The sequence below is a fragment of the Heteronotia binoei genome, chromosome 13 (assembly GCF_032191835.1).
Source record: "Heteronotia binoei isolate CCM8104 ecotype False Entrance Well chromosome 13, APGP_CSIRO_Hbin_v1, whole genome shotgun sequence".
Classification (NCBI taxonomy): domain Eukaryota; kingdom Metazoa; phylum Chordata; class Lepidosauria; order Squamata; family Gekkonidae; genus Heteronotia; species Heteronotia binoei.
Window position 1 is genome coordinate 71486648 of NC_083235.1, and position 18914 is coordinate 71505561.

The following is an 18914-nucleotide window of genomic DNA, read 5'->3' on the forward strand; positions in this document are numbered from 1 at the left end:
ATAAAGCAAGGCATCTTCCACGTAGCATTTTTCCAGGTTTCCTTTTCTTCCTCTGGTAAAGGTTTTAAATTCAGTGATTCCATTGTCACTAGCTGGGTCACTTGCTTGATATAGGAGCCATTATGATAGACTAGGGGTGGCCAAACTTTCTTAATGTAAGAGCCACATAGAATAGATGTCAGATGTTTGAGGGAGGGGAAGTGAGGGAGGAAGGAAATAGATGAGGGTTAGGGAGGAGGTGGAAAGAAAGCAACTTTAAATGTATTCTCCAAGTTGCCAATTGGCTTGGCGAAGTGATTTAAAGAGACAAATGCCTTCTCCAAGCCAGCTGATGGGTTGTAGGGGCTTCAGGAACCACACAATATGTGTGAAAAACCCACACATAGCTCCTGAGCCACAGTTTGGCCATCCCTGTCATAGACCATGATACTGGAAGAAGAGCTCCATTTGTATTGGATATTGGCTTCAGAGAGTCTTTTCGTAATTGCCTTGAGAACTCTACTTTTCTACAAGGTTTCAATGGAGATACCTTGCAACACAATGATCTTCTTTTCTTTATAAACTAGCGATTCTTTAAGGCGAGTTTCACATAGTACTTTTTCCCCTTTGCATGAGGATATAGAAGCCAGAGAAATTAGGATGAGCTGTAGATGAACGACCTAACCAGCAGGCTTTAGTGATGTCTGAGGCACTCCATCTTCCAAATTCAGCAAGGAGGCTAGCCAGGAAGAAATAAAAGACTTGAGACCCTGGAGAGCCGCTGCCAGTCTGAGAAGACAATACTGACTTTGATGGACCAAAGGTCTGATTCAGTAGAAGGCAGCTTCATATGTTCATATGTTCAAAAGTTGGTAAGTCAGCGTTTCCTTCCAGGTTCGTCCAGACTTCTAAATTTCAGGTTTTTCTGGCGCTGTTTATTCTCAAAGTCCATATTTTTTTTCAAGCAGAGATGATTCATTTGCATGGAGACTTTTGATTTCAACTTGCAAAGCAATTCACAGCTCCAAAGCAGTAGTCACCATTTGCACTGTGTCTTTAACAGATCCGGCAAGTTCTTTCAGCTGCAGAGTAATCAGTTCAAGAAGCTGAAATATTTTATTGGAGAGCAGCTATTTAAGCTCACCCTTCATTTAAATTTGGTCCTTCTTGCAAACAGGCACACATTTTCTTCTATTTGAGTTTTCCAGCTGCCATTTTGTTCTTCTGCACGGCCTCTGAGCCCTTTGCTACCGTAGGATCCCCCAGTGGAAAATAGGATTTCACAGAGAGGGAGTCATTTTTAATTGTCTTATTTTTATTTCCTCTTGCTTTTCCCACGTCTTGGAAGAAAAACTGCAATGTTGTTCACTTAGAAGGTAGTCTTTGAGGAGGTCAGGGTTGAGAGCCTTGGCTTCATGCATTTGCCATGTTACAGAGATGGAGTGCCCACTGGAAGTATATTTGTTATTATCCACAATGAGACTAGCTCACCCACCCCAAGTCAGAAAGAAGACACAAATGAGATTGAACCACAGGCAAAGCAAAACAGTATTACCCACAGCACAAATTTGTCCCAAAACTCTTCTGCAGAAAGTGACTTCTAATTAATATACTCTTTACATTGCATCATTCTTCCATGACCAACTTGAGAGTTCTTAGGGTGACTAAGCCCAACCCAAGGCTGAAAAATAACTCTGCAATTCACTAGAAAAGACAGGACGCAAGTGTTATATTTGTGGCTTTCAATGTCTCGGCTGGTAGGCAAATTTTAAAACATTTCAATCATGAAATAAAAAGCAGAGCAGTCAACACCACCACAAGCAGTACAACAGGGTTAATATTCTGCCAAACCATGTAGCAATAAATCATTAGAATATGCCTCAAAGGCATAAACACAGAAACAATCATTACACATCATTCTTCTAGGATACAAAGCTGAATTACTTATTGGTTTCGGTACATGTACTACTCCTCTTGGATATAACATGTATAACCGGAGGAGACACAAAAAGAATAAAGAAAGATGTTCAGAGGAGTGTTAAAGCATCTTAAAACTAACAGTACAGACTGAGATTCAGTAACTGTACAAGCTTGTCAGGAATGACAGAAGAATTTTAAGAATGATTTAGACCACTCCTAGGCAACTGGCCCAAAGTGTTAAGATCCTCATGCCAGTTATTCCTGAATGTCTGAATGGCAGACTACTATTTTAGTTTGTTTGCTCATGGTGTTTTTTGTACTACAATCATAATTGACTTTTAAGTACTTCCAAATTAAGACACAACATCTGTACTTCAGTTCACCTAAACGGAATGTGAAGGATGAAGGAAAACTGTCAAAATACTCTTATGGATATCTGTTATATACACCTTTGAAAAAACATGGTTCAACAGCATCTTTGCTATTTCTAGCCCTACCTGTATGGTGGCCTCCTCTTCTCTCCTGCATATTTGAACAGGTCATCTGTGAAGAACTTGGGCACCCTGTAGTCCTCCAAGAGTTTCCGGCGCTTAGGATGCTCTCCATAGCTGCTGTCAAATATATAAAGGGGACTGTCATCCTGTGTGGCCTCCATGTATTCAATGTAATATTTCATCTTCATCTTCACAGAGTAACCATCATTGTCTTCACCGCACTTGAATTTCTGGTTCCTGTACTTGCGCTTCAGGCGCTCCAGAGTCCATTTCTCCTGTGCTGGCCATCCCACCTCAGCATTCAACAGGACAACGGGTTTGTAGGGCTTTTCATAACGTTCAATGAATTCTTCCACTGACAACTGAAGTGCATCTGCTCTTTCCACATTGTCCTGTGGAATGAAAGAACGTCTCTTAAAATAATGTGCAACATAACACAGAGAAGTATTAATCATATTTCAATGCAACTCCATGCAGGTTTACTCATAAGTCAGTCCCATTTTGTTCAAAGAGATTAGTTCCAAGGTATGTGTGCATGGGATTGTAGATTCCAATGCAATTTAAAGGCAGATGTTTATAAAGTGCTACCACCACTTCTTTCTGAGGAAAAATACAGCACAACTCAAAGCTTTTTTACTAGACCAGGCAATCTTTTAAAAGAGCAGATGGTCCAATAAAAGACAGTCTTGTGTGCTTAGTGTAATGCAGAAATATTTTAACAATTAAATTACCAGCATACTGATGTGTAGTAGTACCTATATTAACCGGCACCTTAAAGTAAAATGTAAGATCAACCTGTGAATTGGAAAAATAATTATTCACACTGCTATTTTAATAACACTTTTGTGTATATGGAACTTTGAAATCCTCTGCTCTGAAGCTGAACACTGCTCCACCTGTTTTGCAAGTGAAGATATTAAGTATGAAAAGGCATGTATGTCTATTCTACATTGAATCACACTGGCTTTGGAAACACTTAAAATATTCAGGGAATGATGGGTCAAAATCAGAGAAATAATACAGAATAATTTGCTGCTGAAGACATCTGAAATAAGTTTTACACTGGTTATGCAAGGAGCTAGTAAAAGAAATTTCCTCAGTTTAAACTGGTATGCAGAGGTTTTACTCTATATTTAAGCTCACACCAACAGTGTTTTTCCCCCCCACTGGTATGCTGTATCAAATAAAGATAGCCAAAGGAGGCTTATTTGATACTTTGATTTGGGAATGCAAGCATGAGACTTCATCCTACACACACAGGAGAGGGGGGAGACAAATCCAGATGCATTGCAAAGTTTCACAAAATTCTGCAGATCTCCACATTGCAAAACGGCAGGTCTATATTCTAGCTATCAAAGATCAAACAACTATGATTATAACTTAATATATTCCAGCCCTTTTTCATCACTCACGTTCTTGCCTTGGAGAGAGAGAATGTATATTCTCCTCCACTTGCCTCCAGTTCTCAGTCCTGGTTTGGAATGCCCCAAACCAGCTTCCCAATCCTCCCCTATAGCAGCAGCACTTCCACAAAGTTTGTAAAGCGACCGCCTATCCCACACAGTTATCACTTTTAACAACTCCTTATCGCCTATATAACCCATACAGCTGAAAGCCAGCATGCCAAAATCCGTTCTAAAAATGCAAAGGCAAACCTCGCATCAACACTGATACCCACTCACCAGGTGAAATGAATCCCCGCATTTAAAAAGGCTGCCATGCAGGGCACCTCCCACAAACCGTTAGGACACAACATAAGTAAATATATAAAATAATGACTATTTTATAACGAAGCCAACCGACTGCTCAATAAGGGCCACGCAGCACAGTGCGGGGAGGCTACATCTTATCAGCGCCCCCCCCCAGAGTGGGATGGGCTCTTCCACGTCTCCACGCCCACCAGACCCAGCACTGGATTTTGCCTTTGGACGGTGCCATGTGCTCGAACCCCGGGGTGGGCTCCAGAGCCCTCCTCCAGCCCCCGCACCTTGCAGCCCGCCGGGTTCAGCGGGAAGCTCTCGCAGTAGTTATGCCGGGTCCAGTCGAGAGAGTCCTTGAGCTCCGGCCGGGCGCTCCGCTTCGCTTCGCGGATCCGCTTTTTGCTCTTGTGGTTCATCTTCCCGGCTGCTTCTTCTTCTTCCTCGGCCGTCTCTTCGGACTTCGAGCCCCTTCCAGAAATTTCACGTCCACGCCGCGCCACTAGCTCCGCTCACTCAGCAGCCAGCCTCCCTTTCTCGGGCGCTCGCTTGAAGCCTCGCCTCTTCCTATTGGCTGCCGCTCTCTCTCCGCCCGCAAACCGCCGAACCCCATTGGCCATTCTAGGAGCGGAGAGAAAGACTGACGGGAAAGGATAAAGGAAGTGGAGGGGACGGCTTTGCGGCCGCCATCTTGAGCAGTCGGCGCGAGGGGAACTACGTCACGGCAGTGGAATGTGAAGAACTGAGGCAGGCTCTCGCCGGCGTCCCCGAATGCAACCCCGTTTTAGCATCGTGGCTGTCACGCAAGATGCGCTCGAGGGTGGGTCAATACTAAACGTAGCTTGTTAAGAGTACGGCGGCTGAAAGAAGAGAAGAATCAATTTTGAACGTATTTTTAATCAATTTTGAACGTATTTTTAAAAAATCGATTTATACATTCGAAACAATCTGTGTTGCGCTCCCCACGGCCTACGCGAACGTGCATATGATTTTTTTTGGGGGGGGGGGGAATGCATTCGGTAGGGTTGCCAACTCCAATTCAAGAACTACCTGGGGACTTTGGGGGTGGAGCCAGGAGACATTAGGGGTGGAGCCAAGATCAAGGCTGCGACAAGCATCATTGAACTCCATAGGGAGTTCTGGCCATCACATTTAAAGGGACCACATTCCTTTTCAATGCCTCCCTTCCATAGGAAATAATGAAGGATAGGGGGACCTTCTTTTGGGGCTCATAAAATTGGACCCCCTGGTCCAATCTTTTTGAAACTTGGGGGGTACTTTGGGGAGAGGCACTAGATGCTATACTGAAAATTTGGTGCCTCTACCCCAAAAAACAGCCCCTCCAGAGCCCCAGATACACGCAGATCAACTCTCCATGATTTTCTACAGGAATGAACATGAACATATGAAGCTGCCTTATACTGAATCAGACCCTCGGTCCATCAAAGTCAGTACTGTCTACTCAGACTGGCAGCGGCTCTCCAGGGTCTCAAGCTGAGGTTTTTCACACCTACTTGCCTGGACCCTTTTGAGTTGGAGATGCTGGGGATTGAACCTGGGACCTTCTGCTTCCCAAGCAGATGCTCTACCACTGAGCCACCGTCCCTCCTGCATATGAAGCTACCTTATACGGAATCAGACCTTTGGTCCATCAAAGCCAGTATTGTCTTCTCAGACTGGCAGCAGCTCTCCAGGGTCTCAAGCTGAGGTTTTTCACACCTATTTGCCTGGACCCTTTTTTGGAGATGCCGGGGATTGAACCTGGGACCTTCTGCTTACCAAGCAGATGCTCTACCACTGAGCCACCGTCCCTCCTGCATATGAAGCTGCCTTCTACTGAATCAGACCCTGGGTCCATCAAAGTCAGTATTGTCTTCTCAGACTGGCAGCGGCTCTCCAGGGTCTCAGTCTGAGGTTTTTCACACCTACTTGCCTGGACCCTTTTTTTTTTTTGGAGATGCCGGGGATTGAACCTGGGACCTTCTGCTTCCCAAGCAGATGCTCTACCACTGAGCCACCGTCCCTTTAACAAAGTTCCCAGCAGACATCTCCCTCCCCTTTCTGATGACCCTGAAGCAGCGGGAGGGTCTCCAAACCGGGAGATCCCCTGCCCCCACCTGGGGATTGGCAACCCCAGCATTCGGGCTACGCTTAGAAACGCTCTCGCAATTTTGGAAAGCGAAATTGTCCGGTTTGCGCTTACGCGGAGTTCCACGCGCCGCACCCCACTGCGGGTTTCAAGGGCGGCCAATTCGGCCTAGAATCGGGCCACGTGTTTGCACGGAGCCTGCGCGTCCCGCTGAGATTCGTGGCGCGACGGAGGTTTTCGAGCAGCTCCAGGCTGCTCTGCCCCGCGCCCTTCCCTTTGAGCCAGCCAGGAACAACGCGCTGCCTCCGGGGGGCGCCGAACTCACCCGAAGCGAGGGCAGCACCCCGGCTGGCGCCTTTCCGCCCACCCGGCCTCTGATTGGACGTTTCGACGGAACGAGCCCTGCCTGGTCTTCTCCACTCTGCACGGGTCCAACGCAAAGGAAGCGCGGCGGAGGGGTCTGCGTCGGCGGGCTTTCCAAAACTGGCCTTAATGTGCTGCTTGGCACCCGAATTCACCGTGCGGAAATACAGGTTTGCGGAAGGGCAAGAGGAACGCGGAAGAGGACGCCCGAAATCGGTGCTGGTGGTGCTTATTCCAGAGGTGCGAGTCAGCTGTTTGTTTGTTTTTAATGTTTGACTTGTGTTCCTTCTCTAGTGTTTCTAGCATAGCGTTGGCCCTTCAATCCAAGGAGTTATAATAACCAGATTTTAGAATTATGCAATGGAAAGAAAAAGAAATGAAGTCCAGGATATATAGATTTAACATAGATGAAGGGTACAAATGTTAGAAAATTACAAATGTGGAGATGTTCTTGTGTTTGTGGAGATGTTTTTGTGTTCAGACTTTATTATACGGTTGTAGGTGATCTGGAAGAACAATGGAAAGAAAAAGAAATGAAGTCCGGGATATATAGATTTTAATATAGATGAAGCGTACAAATGTTAGAAAATTACAAATGTGGAGATGTTTTTGTGTTCAGACTTATTATACGGTTTTAGGTGATCTGAAAGAACAATGGAAAGAAAAAGAAATGAAGTCCAGGATATATAGATTTAACATAGATGAAGGGTACAAATGTTAGAAAATTACATATGTGGAGATGTTCTTGTGTTCAGACTTTATTATACGGTTGTAGGTGATCTGAAAGATCTTGTGCCTGACACCCTAGAGAGCTGCTGCCACACAGGACAGACAATAATGACTTTGATAAACTGGTGGTCTGATTCAGTATAAGGCAGCTTCCTATGTTCATGCGCAGAGACCCACAAGGAACTTGCAGGAGTAGCCATCCCACCCACCTGCCGTTGCCTCCTCTGCTCTAACCCTTCTTGCTGACTCCACCTCCCCTACCTCTTCTCACAGCTTTTGTCTCGTTCTCTTCCCCCTCATGCCTACTATCGCTCTTTCTCACTTTCTTTTCTGTGTTGAAAAAGCTGGTGAGGAAAGACAGTGATAGCAAAGCTATCGCCCGCCTGGCGATGAGATGCGGTTCTGGAGCTGAGATTCTGCACAAGTACAGAGAGGTTTGTTTTGGGGATTAACCACCCCATCCTCTCCAATCTGGGCAAATTTTAGATTTTTCTGCACCTGACCCTGATCTGTGGATTTCAGTATCCACAGTTGGGGCCAGATTGATAATTACTTATATATTTATGATGTACCAACCAACCATAATATTCACTTAATTATTTGGAGCATTTTAACCCATCTTTCTTTGAAACTGGACTCGGGGGCATCTGGGGTTGGCGACTCTGCATCTGCATTCGCCCTGTCCTGGAGGGCCTCTGGCAGGAGGTCAACCTTGCTCAGGAACCACTGAGGCAGGCAACCAGGGGCTGTAGGGAAAGGATGAGGCCATACCTGGGATGTGCCTGGAAGCCTGGGTGCATGCCTTAGAAAGGAAGCAAGGCTCAGGCAGCAGCCTGCACCTGGGAACAGGCCAGTGGAGTAGGCTGGCAGTAGCTGGGGTGTCCTAAAACTTGTGTGGGCAGGCAGAACACTTTCTTAAAGCCTCAGGGGAGGGCAGGACAGGAGAGGAGGGGGCCAACCAGCTAGGCCATTGGCCCAGATTACCTTCACTTACCACTTACTTTGAAGAGAGGACACAGAGATCAGCTCCAGACAGTCTTGTATTAGGCAAGCCCAGGAAGGGACATACTGCTGTCATGATGCTCAGAGAATGGTGGATGGCTTGGAGGGCGGGGGAGCGGAGGGTGTGAATTGTCCTCCTTTCTGTAATTGAGCCCCAGGCTTCACACTGGCAAGCACTGCAGCCCTGGACTCTGACCTGCTGGGGGAGTCTAATGGGGGTGATAGTGTTAAAGTGATAATTAAACCCCCCCAATATTTATTCATTATTTTATTTGTTTTTGTTAATTTCTGTTTCTATTCTGCTGTATCCTGCAAGTGGGCTCAGGGCGGATTACAGCAAGTCTAAGCAATATGCAATGACAAATCCATAAAAATAAGCAAATGTGTAATTACTGAGAACCAGTCTGGTATAGTGGTTAGATTTTTGGATCAGGATCTGGAAAGCTAGATTCACATTATTGAGAACGTTATAAGCCACTCAGGGTACAAATGAAACAATATTAACTAAAAATCAGGTGACAGCATTAAAAGCCCACCTAAATAGTTACATCTGTGCTTAGCTAGCACAGTCTCGACAAAATGAAAACAACTGTAGCTACTCTGTTGTATATATTTTACTTGGTCTTGTATGAGGAAAGTCTGTGAAATTCCCTGGTACTGCATGATTGACTTAAAAGCTGGCCAGACAGAAGAAAATACTGGCTTGTGGAATAATAACTCACTGAACCTTGCCCCTCACACCAATAGATAGATAGATAGATAGATAGATAGATAGATTTATTGTCATTGTTCTCAAAAAAGAAAATGAGAGCAACGAAATGAGGTGCTCTTCCACAGACATACCAACACATCAACACCCCCAAAAAAGAACATATACATAGACCATTTAAATGCATCTAAAAACAAATAACCATTCATAACCCTGCATTTAGCCTAACCACGGCACTTGGATAGAAGCTACCCTTGAATCTATTTGTCTTAGCCTTCAACACTCTATATCGCCTACCTGACGGTAAGATCTCAAATAGCAAGTGGCCCGGATATGAAGGGTCCCTTAAGATCATTTGTATCTTCCTTTTACATCCCATATTATGCAGATCCACCAATGAGGGGAGAGAACATTGAGAGCAATGCCTTCTATAGTCACCTGGCTGTGGGGGCGGGGGGGGGGGAGTGAAGGAAATCCCCATTTCTCCTTAACGTGTTATGCAATTCCTTTTCAATTACGGCATTCCACAGAAAAGTATATACTTCGTAGCTTAGTACAAACTACTCAAAGTAGACCATTAAAGTTAATTTGTTTCTTGTCTCTCATAAGACTAGGATAAAATGGTACAGAAGTGACAGAAACTGGAAAATGCATTCCTACATTTTTTTTTAACCATGGCCATGTTTTAAAGTATGACTTTCTTTCTTCAGATTCTTGACCCCCAGTATGGAATGTATGTTTGGCCTTGTGCGGTGGTCCTGGCCCAGTATGTGTGGTTTCACAGAAGATTAGTCCGTGACAAGAGAATTTTGGAGGTATGGCATTTTGAAGTTCACTATATAGCTTTGTTTTGTTTTGAAATATGCTTTAGAATTGCTCATAGTACGTTGCAGTGAAACAGCATTTAAAATCAAGATGGAAGCTGGCGATAGATCTTTAAAGCTGCAATTTTGTATGACTGGCATTTAGGCTGTCAGCCTCAATAGGGAATCGCAAACCTAGAACCCAAAGGTAATACTGTCTTTCTGTCGTTCAAAAGCAGGAACATAAATCCTGTAATAGGCAAAATAGGCTCATATGGCCCACAGGCCAGTGTGAATCTACCCGATGAGGATCAGTTTTAGAGGTCCTGATCAGTGTGACTTCATTTTTATAAGGTGCATGAGTACCAGGGAAAATGCCTTTGTTCCTTTGAAACAGTCCCCACAGAGACTTGCTTGGTACCAAGCAAAGACAATTTTATTTTTCCAAACTTTTTGTGAAGTTCTCCTGCCTTGTTTGTTTGGCTCCAGGGCTTTTTTTTTGTAGAAAAAGCCCAGCAGGAATTCATTTGCTTATTAAGCCACACCCCCTGAAGGCAAGCCAACCAGAACTGTGTTCCTGTGCGTTTCTGCTAAAAAAAAGCCCTGATTGGCTCTATTACTTATTGCTGGACTTTAAAAGGAGTATTGCTGCTTTATTATTGTGACCTCATTGTCATCATAATTCTGATTTTTAAAAATCATTTGGTTAATAAATGCTGCAGACTACCTTAACATGTTTTATAGCATGATACACACCTCATGTGAAATTATTACCTGCCCTCATCTTCCTGCAGAACTATACTAAGCAGCTCGAAATAAAACACAGGACCTGTCTATAGTTAATTTCTGAATTAAACTTGCAGTCATTGCAAACTGAACTACTAAAAGAAGCTATATGCTGTAAGCCTAAGTATGCAATGAATCTTTCATTAAAATGCCATGAACAAACCGCTCATCGACTGTCCCTAGTTCTCCAAAGCAAAAGTGCGTGCATTTTAAAAACTCAAAGTTATGTACACGTCGGTTTAATTCAATCAAATTACAGATGATATGCTAAAAATTTTGTTCTGTTTAGCTTGGAGCAGGTGTGAGTCTTCCTGGAATAGTGGCAGCAAAATGTGGAGCTGAAATTATACTATCAGATAATGCAGCACTTCCTCAGTGTCTGGACAACTGTAACCGAAGCTGTCAGATGAATAATCTCTCCAGGGTTTTGGTAACCGGACTCATCTGGGGTCAGATATCACCTGCTTTGTTGGCCTTGCCTCCAGTAGACATTATTTTGGCATCAGACATATTTTTTGAACCAGAAGGTATGCATTCAATTGTAATTGATTAGACTCATGTTTATCTACTGTTGTATTTCTGAGAACCGTGTACATTAAATGTAAAACAGACCCAGGTGGGAAGCTGTGTTGGTCTGAAGTAGTAGAGCAAAGCAAGAGCCCGGTAGCACCTTTAAGACCAACCAAGTTTTATTCAGAATGTAAGTTTTTGTATGCATGCAGACTTCATCAGACAGTGGAATGGGATACGGTGAGCAGAGCCCACTGGTGGGCAGCGGCACTCCATCAAAACTGCAAAGTGCTACAAATTTAGAATTCAATGGCAAAATAGTGAAATGAACACACTGAAAGAACATTTGGTCTGGATAGCATTTGCATGGAAAACCAGTACAGCAGTAATATCTCAGAATGGGAGAATGAGGCAATAAATGTTGTCTGTTAATTGCTCTATTGCTTGCGAGTATACATGCATATGAAAGTTTACATTCTGAATAAAACTTGGTCTTAAAAGGGTTACTGGACTCCTGCTTTGTTCTATTAAATGTAAAACGTTACTGAAAAATCTTCTTTGAGCTGAATAGCATTTGTTTTGCATGGCAACCATCTGCAAGGAATGAAATGTAGTTACTACACATTTTGATTCTCTTGGATAAATTGGCACAGCCGTGGCTATAGCGAAGCTTCCTGACGCATGACCATGACATGGCAGCTCATTTTAGGTTAAGAGTGTGCGTGTCTGTGCATTAGACATACCTCTTTGTAAGTTCATGGTTTGTAAGATCTGTGCATTCGTTTGTTTCTAGTTCCGCTTTACAAGCCTCTATAAACGGCATAGGCTAAAAATAGATGCCATATATTCAACTACAGCTAAAGCGCAACGTATAACATTAATGACGTGGTATACTAATTTGTGTAACAATCTTCCCTTTTGCATGACCATTGCATTTCAAAAAAGTTACAGTAAGTTTAATATTAATTATTACCAACTGGTGTCAAACTTATTGTTTCTGGGCAAGATTATTGAGGGCAGTGGCGCTACAGTTGCAGAGCTTTCTGGAGGATGCATCTGTGAAGGATCAAGTCAGAGGCTTTACTCGGGAGGTGACCACTTTAAAATTTCTCCCCAGTCACCTTCCCTCAGTCAGATTGAATGAATGAATGAATGAACTTTATTACAGTCATAGACCAATATAAAAACTATAACACATCATATAAAACCCTCCTAAAATACCTAAGATAGTATAAAATACCCTCCTAAAAAAACAAAATACAATAAAATACATAAACATTTCCCCACCTATACAATTCAAGATAACTAAAATATAATTGAACCAATTTTAAAATTCAAGTCAGTTCCAATTTATATAAATCCTTTAAATCAGAGTATATAAAAACATTTATAAACTAAAATTCCAAGAGATCATACAAGACATGCAGTTTCTTGTTTCTTAGTATGGAACTTCACAAGATAATGGCAAAATTTGGCTATCTGTCTAGAGACAGTTGGACTTGCATCCACCAAAAGTTTCTCCAAACATGCCTCGTCCGGTGTCTGCCATTGGTTTAACTACAAACGGGGAAACAAACCTATCCCTCTGTACCTGGTGGAAAGGGCATCGAAAAAACATATGAGTCATCGACTCCACCTCTCCCATAGCACAAGGACAGCGTCGGTCTTCATACGGGACTTTTCTATATTTCCCTTCTAGCACCTTTGAGGGCATGGCTGCGCATCGAGCCAACGTAAAGGCTCTTCTGTGGGCTGGTACCTCCAAATAAAAAAAGTACTTGGCTGTCCTCATCATATTTGGTCTCAGTAGCTGCTAAAAAAGAGGGGGCCTGTTCTAGATCCCGTTGTCTCTCTATATCGCAGATTCTTTGTTTGATAATACTTTTTGCTTTGGCATAGCTCTGCGCCAAGAGGTTTTCAAGTGAGAATCCTATACTTCCTAAGTTGCGTCTCAGTCAGATTCACAGAAATCCTGTCAGAACGATTAATAATTGGCACCAGATGGTTTTAAAGTCAAAAACCACAAAATATTTATTAAGAAACAAAAGGCAAGGGAGAGGGATGAAAGAATATAGATTGGAACTGTTCACTATGCAAGAGGCAAATCAGTTGGCAGCTGGTTGGCAGAATAAAACAATTACAGAGAGTACGGACTTATCAGGCTGAGGTAAAGTATAACACTATTTTGGCAGATCTTAAAAATAAACAATAACAAGGCAGGTTTCAGAGTCCACTAGACTCTACTTCACACAGACTGTCTGTGCCTTCTGGGCACTCAGAACGCTGTGACTTCAGATGTTTTACCCTAACTTTGGCAGTGCCAAATCATAAAAATAACAAACTTCAATCACTCTTCCACACACAGAGAACTCCTGACTGGTGGCAGTATTCTCTCACAGACCCTTTCACACTAGCTATCTTCCAGGACTCGCACCCCTCAATTCCAATGCTTCATTGCGGTGTGTCTCAGGAGCGGTACTTTCCCTGATGTTTTTCGATCTACTGATGGTCGGTCTGTGTCCTAGAAAATCTGGATCTGGCACTGCCAAGCTGTGGCAGGATGGCTTAGGTTGAGTCAACTAAGGCTGAACTTGGCAAAGACAGAGGTCCTTTGCCTGAGTTGCAGTGGTCCTGGTAGAAAAATCCCTTTACCAGCTTTTGATGGAGTGCCACTTACAACGGCACCCAGGGTTAGAAGCCTTGGGAGTGCTACTGGAGCCTTCCCTAACAATGGTGGCCCAGATAGCGGCTACTGCCAAATCTGCCTTTTCCCACCTTGAAAGGCAGTTGGGTTCCCTTCCTCGAGCTCAGCGACTTGGCAACTGTGATCCATGCTACGGTCACCTCGAGATTGAACTGCAATGCCTTCTACATGGGGCTGCCCTTGTCCCAAATCCGGAAACTGCAGCTGGTATAGAATGCGGCAGCCAGGCTGCTCTGGGGGCTCTCCATGCAGGAGCACATACAGCCTGTACTAGCTGCCAGTGGTATACTGGATTTGCTACAAGGTGCTGGTTATTACTTTTAAAGCCCTATATGACCAAGGACCTACTTACCTTAGGCACAGTCTCCCCGCGTTCCCCAGAGGGTTACTTAGATTAGGAAAACAAAACTTGTTATCAATCCCTAGGCCGAGGGAGGCAAGACTGAAAACGCTAGTCTTCTCAGTTGCTGCCCTCATTGGTGGAACTAACTCCCTGAGGTCAGAGCCTTGTGGGACCTTACCCAGTTCCCCAAGGCTTTTAAGACACTGTTTCAGGTAGCGTTTAACTGAAATGTTGACCACCGAGATGCTAGATCCAATGGATGCTAAGATCGTTGAACACCATCTTAAATCTGTGTTGAAATTAGCACCAAATTATTTTAAATGCTTTTAATGTAACTGTTTTTATTTTAAGTTTTGTGTTGTGAGCCACTGTGAGCCTGCTTCGGTGGGGAGGGTAGGATATAAATCCAGTAAAGTAAATAAATACATTTGCATTTCAGACTTTGAAGATGTGATAAGTACTGTGCACTACTTAATGGAGAAGAGTCCACATGCTCAGTTCTGGACTACTTATCAAGTTAGAAGGTAATTATGGGATATTTTCCACTTCTTGAAACTTGTTTCAATCACATGAACACATTACCTTACAGAGTTGGATAATTGGCCTATCAATACTGTCTCTTACAACTGGTAGCAGCTCAGATAGGTATTTCCCACCTCCTGCTGTTCCCCTGGGGTGGACATCCTGGGGGCTGAACATAAAATCTTTTGTATGCCATATGGATAATATCTGTTATCAGTACAATTTTCTCCATACCTGATGCTGCTTACCACAATTTTTTTTTTCTTCTTAGCGTAACAGAAGTGTGGTCATAGAATTTATATTTAAGTGTTAGAAGCCAGTCTAAAGCACAGGCTTGCTTCACCTGTAGCCAGGTTTTGACTGACAAAACCCAAAAACTTACAAGTACCTCTCTACTGTAAAAAAAAAAATCTTCTTTTCAGTGTTGACTGGTCTGTCCAAGGATTACTCCACAAATGGGAAATGGAAAGCATCTATGTGCCCTTACAGTCATTTGAAGCGAACAAGGAACAACTTGCAGATTCTCCTCTTCCAGGAAGACACACTATTGAAATGATGGTTATCACTAAAGTGACTATGTAACAGTTTGAATACTACCTTAACTTTTCCAAGATTATGAATACCATGTGTTTGTTTGTTTGTTTGCTTTCTGCTGAAAGGCTCATATTAAAACTACCTCGTGCAAAGGGGAAGATTCTTACCTGCTTATGAAGTATTAGTTTGTTTTTTCACAGCTGAAAGTTTTACAACTTTCACGAATTCTCTCAAATGTTGACTAGTCTCTGTTCTACCCTACCATAATGTGAAATCTGTGCACAAAGTATATTCATTCAAAACCATTTAGAAGTGCCACCTGGCTGTTTTAATTTTCCATTTATCTTTACTCAATGACAAAAAAAACTCGCCTTAAAGAATTAGGCCACTGTGATTGACTTCGCAAAGATGCAGGATGGGTTCATTAAAAGACTGCTGTTCTGAAGTGGAAACTAAGACACCACGCACAGAAAGTTGATGCGGGACATTGAAATTCAAAAACTGAACACCAAGAAAGTGTTTTTATTAACTACAGACAGTGGTTATATTACAGAATGTTTTAAGATACACCAAACTGGTACTTACAGAGGAATGAATCAAATGCTTTAGCGTTAACATTTTTATATGCAAGTTCACATATGTAGATGGTCTAATTTACCATTCTGGAAAAAATAAGGTGTGTATATCACCAGCTAGATGTGCTCACTGTATGCTCCGTTATTTTTATGCAAGGCCCGGGTGACTGGAAGTGCAGTTGTCAGGCAATTATAATTAACTGGACAGCCATTTGTTTCTGCACGACAAGGCATCGTTACAGGAGCAATCAGGAGAAAACAGGAAACAGCCAAGCACTCTGCACTGCAACACGCCACCTTAACAGCTAACCAGCATTACTCAACTGCTACACAACTGCGCCTAGTGCACAAAAATACATAAGAGAAGAGATTAGAATTTTGTCTGATAAAGCAAATCTTTCAAAATAACCTGTAAAGTTTAATGTTTGACTTGAAGACACTATTTTCAACTGAATCTGTAAAATACACCTGAATTAAAAAGTTTCAGAATTTGAGAAAAGGCAAAAATTGAACATTGGGACAGCATTAAGCTAATCAGCATATTATAGCTGCATGGTTGCTTAATATTAAAAACTTGAGGCAGCAAGTTAGTAATTTATTTGCAAACAAATCAGCACTATATGAACAAAAATGAAGTTTTACCTCAAATATCCAAGTCAATAATGAAATCTGTAGTCGTTCACTTCACTAAATTACAAGAAATTTGAATAATAGGAACAAAATGGCACATAAAAGTAAAAGTCTGCCATTTGAGGCTCAAAGTAAAGAAAGAAGTTAGACAAAGTGTTACAAAATAACCTTTTCAATGGCTGGTTACTTGTGCCAAGGGTCTCTCCAATGGACTGGTGATTCTTACGATCATTTCTCCTCCAAAGACATCCTTTATGCAGATTTTTCATCTATTTGATGCATCTAGATTTGAAAAGGGAATAGTTCAGCCAGGGCACGTCTTGCATTTCTTCAATACTTAATGGCTGCTTTTAGATACCTAGCAGTACTGGCCTTGTCTACTTTCACCAAATTTTATAGAAATTGTACATGTCCCACCTCCCCACTGTCACAGTGGTACTATTATAGAGGTCATGAGATTTTTGGAGATACAGCTGAGTCTCCACTAATCACATTATAGTGTCAGGCTATGATCCAACCACCCCTTATCCTGAATCCAGCCTGGTACAGATTAGATTACACATTAGCTCTTATTCAAAACTTGTTACAGTCCTTAGTAGCTGCGCAATCTTTAAGAATTCTAGGCCCCCTTCCTTTGAAAAAAACAGGACCAAACAATTTGAGGGAGGTTAAAGACACACTATCCATTTTCCCCACCCTGTATATCCTTAAAAGCCCACAATTGCACTCGTGAAGGTAACTGGCTTCCATAATCATTGCGTTCCGGCTTCCACGCTATTTGTCGCTGCTGAAAAGGGCAACCACAGGACTTTAACAGGATAGTGTATCTTTAACATTTAAAGACAAACCTGCTCCAATACACGCCCACAGAAACTGGTCCCTGGAGGATCAGCCAAATCAGTTAAAATCTGCAATACTGGCCAATATTCTTTAAGCAAACAGGAGACTGCAGCTTTAAAGGGGAAAATGCAGATGTTGGGTAAGAACAGTAAGCAATAGTCATTTTCAGAAATAGGTTGTGACTAAAACAATTATTTAAAAAGCAAGCTATTAATTGTAACAAAAGACAAAGTAACCTTGGCAAAAATCCCTTTGAAAATTTATTTTAGTAGCCATAAACTAAACACCCTCTTGAGAAGTTAACCAAATACCCCATTTACTTGCTCTAGCATACTATATGGTGGATTCAGTATCCGCTTAACCTAATACAACAAAGCATGCAAGTGTAGCAGATGCTCAACCACATTACCATTTTCCTAGGATGACACCGCTCCTTCCTCTTCTGGAGACTTAGGGGGGCTCTTTGAACGAGATCTGGACTTGGATTCTCTCTTTGAGACAGGAGGGGGGCTTCTCGATCTCGACCGGGATCTCGACCGGGAACGAGATCTCGACACAGACGACGACTTAGACTTCGACCTCCTGGCTGACCTGGACTTGGAGGTGGAACGAGACCGGGACCGTGTGCGGGACCTGGACTTGGAGCGACTGTAGCGGGACCTGCTACGGGATCTGGATCGGCTCCTGCTTCGAGATCGACTCCGGCGCCGCCTTCTAGGGCTGCAGGGAGAGAGAGGGGGGGGAAAAAAAGACGAATTAAAAAACAAACAAACATCAAACCAGAACCTGAGCTTGCGTTTGGGACATTCAATTTAGGGATTTAAATAAGTGAAAGGCCAGTTGTGGATCCAACCCCCTCCACCCACCCCCCGCCTACAGCACGTGGCCTTCCTTTCCCGCCAACCTCCCCATTTGGAAACAAAGCTCCCCCCCAATCTCTGCACAGCTCCCCCTCCTCTCCCTTTGCAGCTTTCCGGCCTTCCTTCTAACCCAAGCCCTCCTCTCCGCCACTCAAGGCGCCTTTAGGCCTCGGCTTCCCTCTCAACCCCCCGCGGCTGCCCTACCTCCTGCTGCGGCGCCCGTAGCCTCCGCTTCCGTAGCGGCGCGGCGGGGGCCCGCGGCGGCTGTGGTGTGAGTCGGGCGGCCTGCCGTAGCGGGCCATCTGCACGCGCAGCTCGCGCCCGTCGAGCACGGCCCCGTCCATGGCGTCCATGGCGTCCTCGGCGTCGCGCTTGTCGTGGAAGCGGACGAAGGCGAAGCCGCGGCTCTCCTTGGTGTAGCGGTCCCGGGGGATGTAGACGTCGCCCACGCGGCCGTACTTCTCGAAGACGCGGCGCAGGGTGTCCGGGGAGGTGCGGTACGTGAGGTTGTCCACCTTCAGCGAGGTCATGCCTTCCACGTCCGGCGGCGGCCGCCCGTAACTCATAGTGGAAGCCGGGATGGAGGAGGAGGACGGGGGGCCCGCGGCGGAGCCACGAGAGGGAAGGGCGCGCGGAACTCCGTCGCCAGGCGCGCTTCGCAGGACGAGGCCACCACCTCCGACGGCCGCCACGAGCAAGTGGACGAGGCGCCGCCCTGCCCCGACTACTTAAGCGGCACAAAATGGCGCCCGCCGACCCGGAAGTGACTCACGGGGACCCGCCCTCTCCCCGCCGAAACACCTTAATCCGTGGGGGAAACAGTTC

The 18914-nt window shown here is 44.1% G+C and overlaps 3 protein-coding genes across 9 annotated transcripts in view; 1 reads left to right on the top strand and 2 right to left on the bottom strand.

The window, feature by feature from the left end:
- The window catches only part of JMJD6 (jumonji domain containing 6, arginine demethylase and lysine hydroxylase), a 29755-nt gene extending 24879 nt beyond the window's left edge, over window positions 1–4876 (bottom strand). For both annotated transcript variants that reach the window (XM_060253494.1, XM_060253495.1), the window contains exons 1-2: window positions 4381–4876; window positions 2397–2785 (exon numbers count right to left, since the gene is read on the bottom strand). In XM_060253494.1, the coding sequence (XP_060109477.1) occupies window positions 2397–2785; window positions 4381–4509 (518 nt within the window). In that variant the 5' untranslated portion in view covers window positions 4510–4876. The remainder of the gene's footprint in view (window positions 1–2396; window positions 2786–4380) is intronic.
- Window positions 4877–6147: 1271 nt separating this feature from the next.
- On the top strand, window positions 6148–15359 carry METTL23 (methyltransferase 23, arginine). Its single transcript, XM_060253499.1, has 5 exons — window positions 6148–6782; window positions 9693–9797; window positions 10861–11098; window positions 14568–14652; window positions 15073–15359. The coding sequence occupies exons 1-5, from the start codon at window positions 6672–6674 to the stop codon at window positions 15230–15232; spliced, it is 699 nt and encodes a 232-aa protein (XP_060109482.1). The 5' UTR covers window positions 6148–6671; the 3' UTR covers window positions 15233–15359.
- A 318-nt stretch (window positions 15360–15677) lies between these two features.
- On the bottom strand, window positions 15678–18688 carry SRSF2 (serine and arginine rich splicing factor 2). 6 transcript variants are annotated; one of them, XR_009556149.1, is made up of 5 exons: window positions 18294–18688; window positions 17639–17949; window positions 17238–17341; window positions 16558–16671; window positions 15678–16099 (listed from the first exon to the last, which is right to left on the bottom strand). XR_009556149.1 is itself a non-coding variant. In XM_060253409.1 (3 exons), exons 1-2 carry the CDS (start codon window positions 18653–18655, stop codon window positions 17646–17648), a joined length of 666 nt encoding a protein of 221 aa, XP_060109392.1. In that variant the 5' UTR covers window positions 18656–18688; the 3' UTR covers window positions 15678–16671; window positions 17639–17645. The 6 variants fall into 6 exon arrangements, 1 of the variants encoding a protein (XP_060109392.1); XR_009556145.1 differs by lacking the exon at window positions 17238–17341; XR_009556147.1 differs by having other exon boundaries at window positions 15678–16671.
- Window positions 18689–18914: the final 226 nt, after the last annotated feature.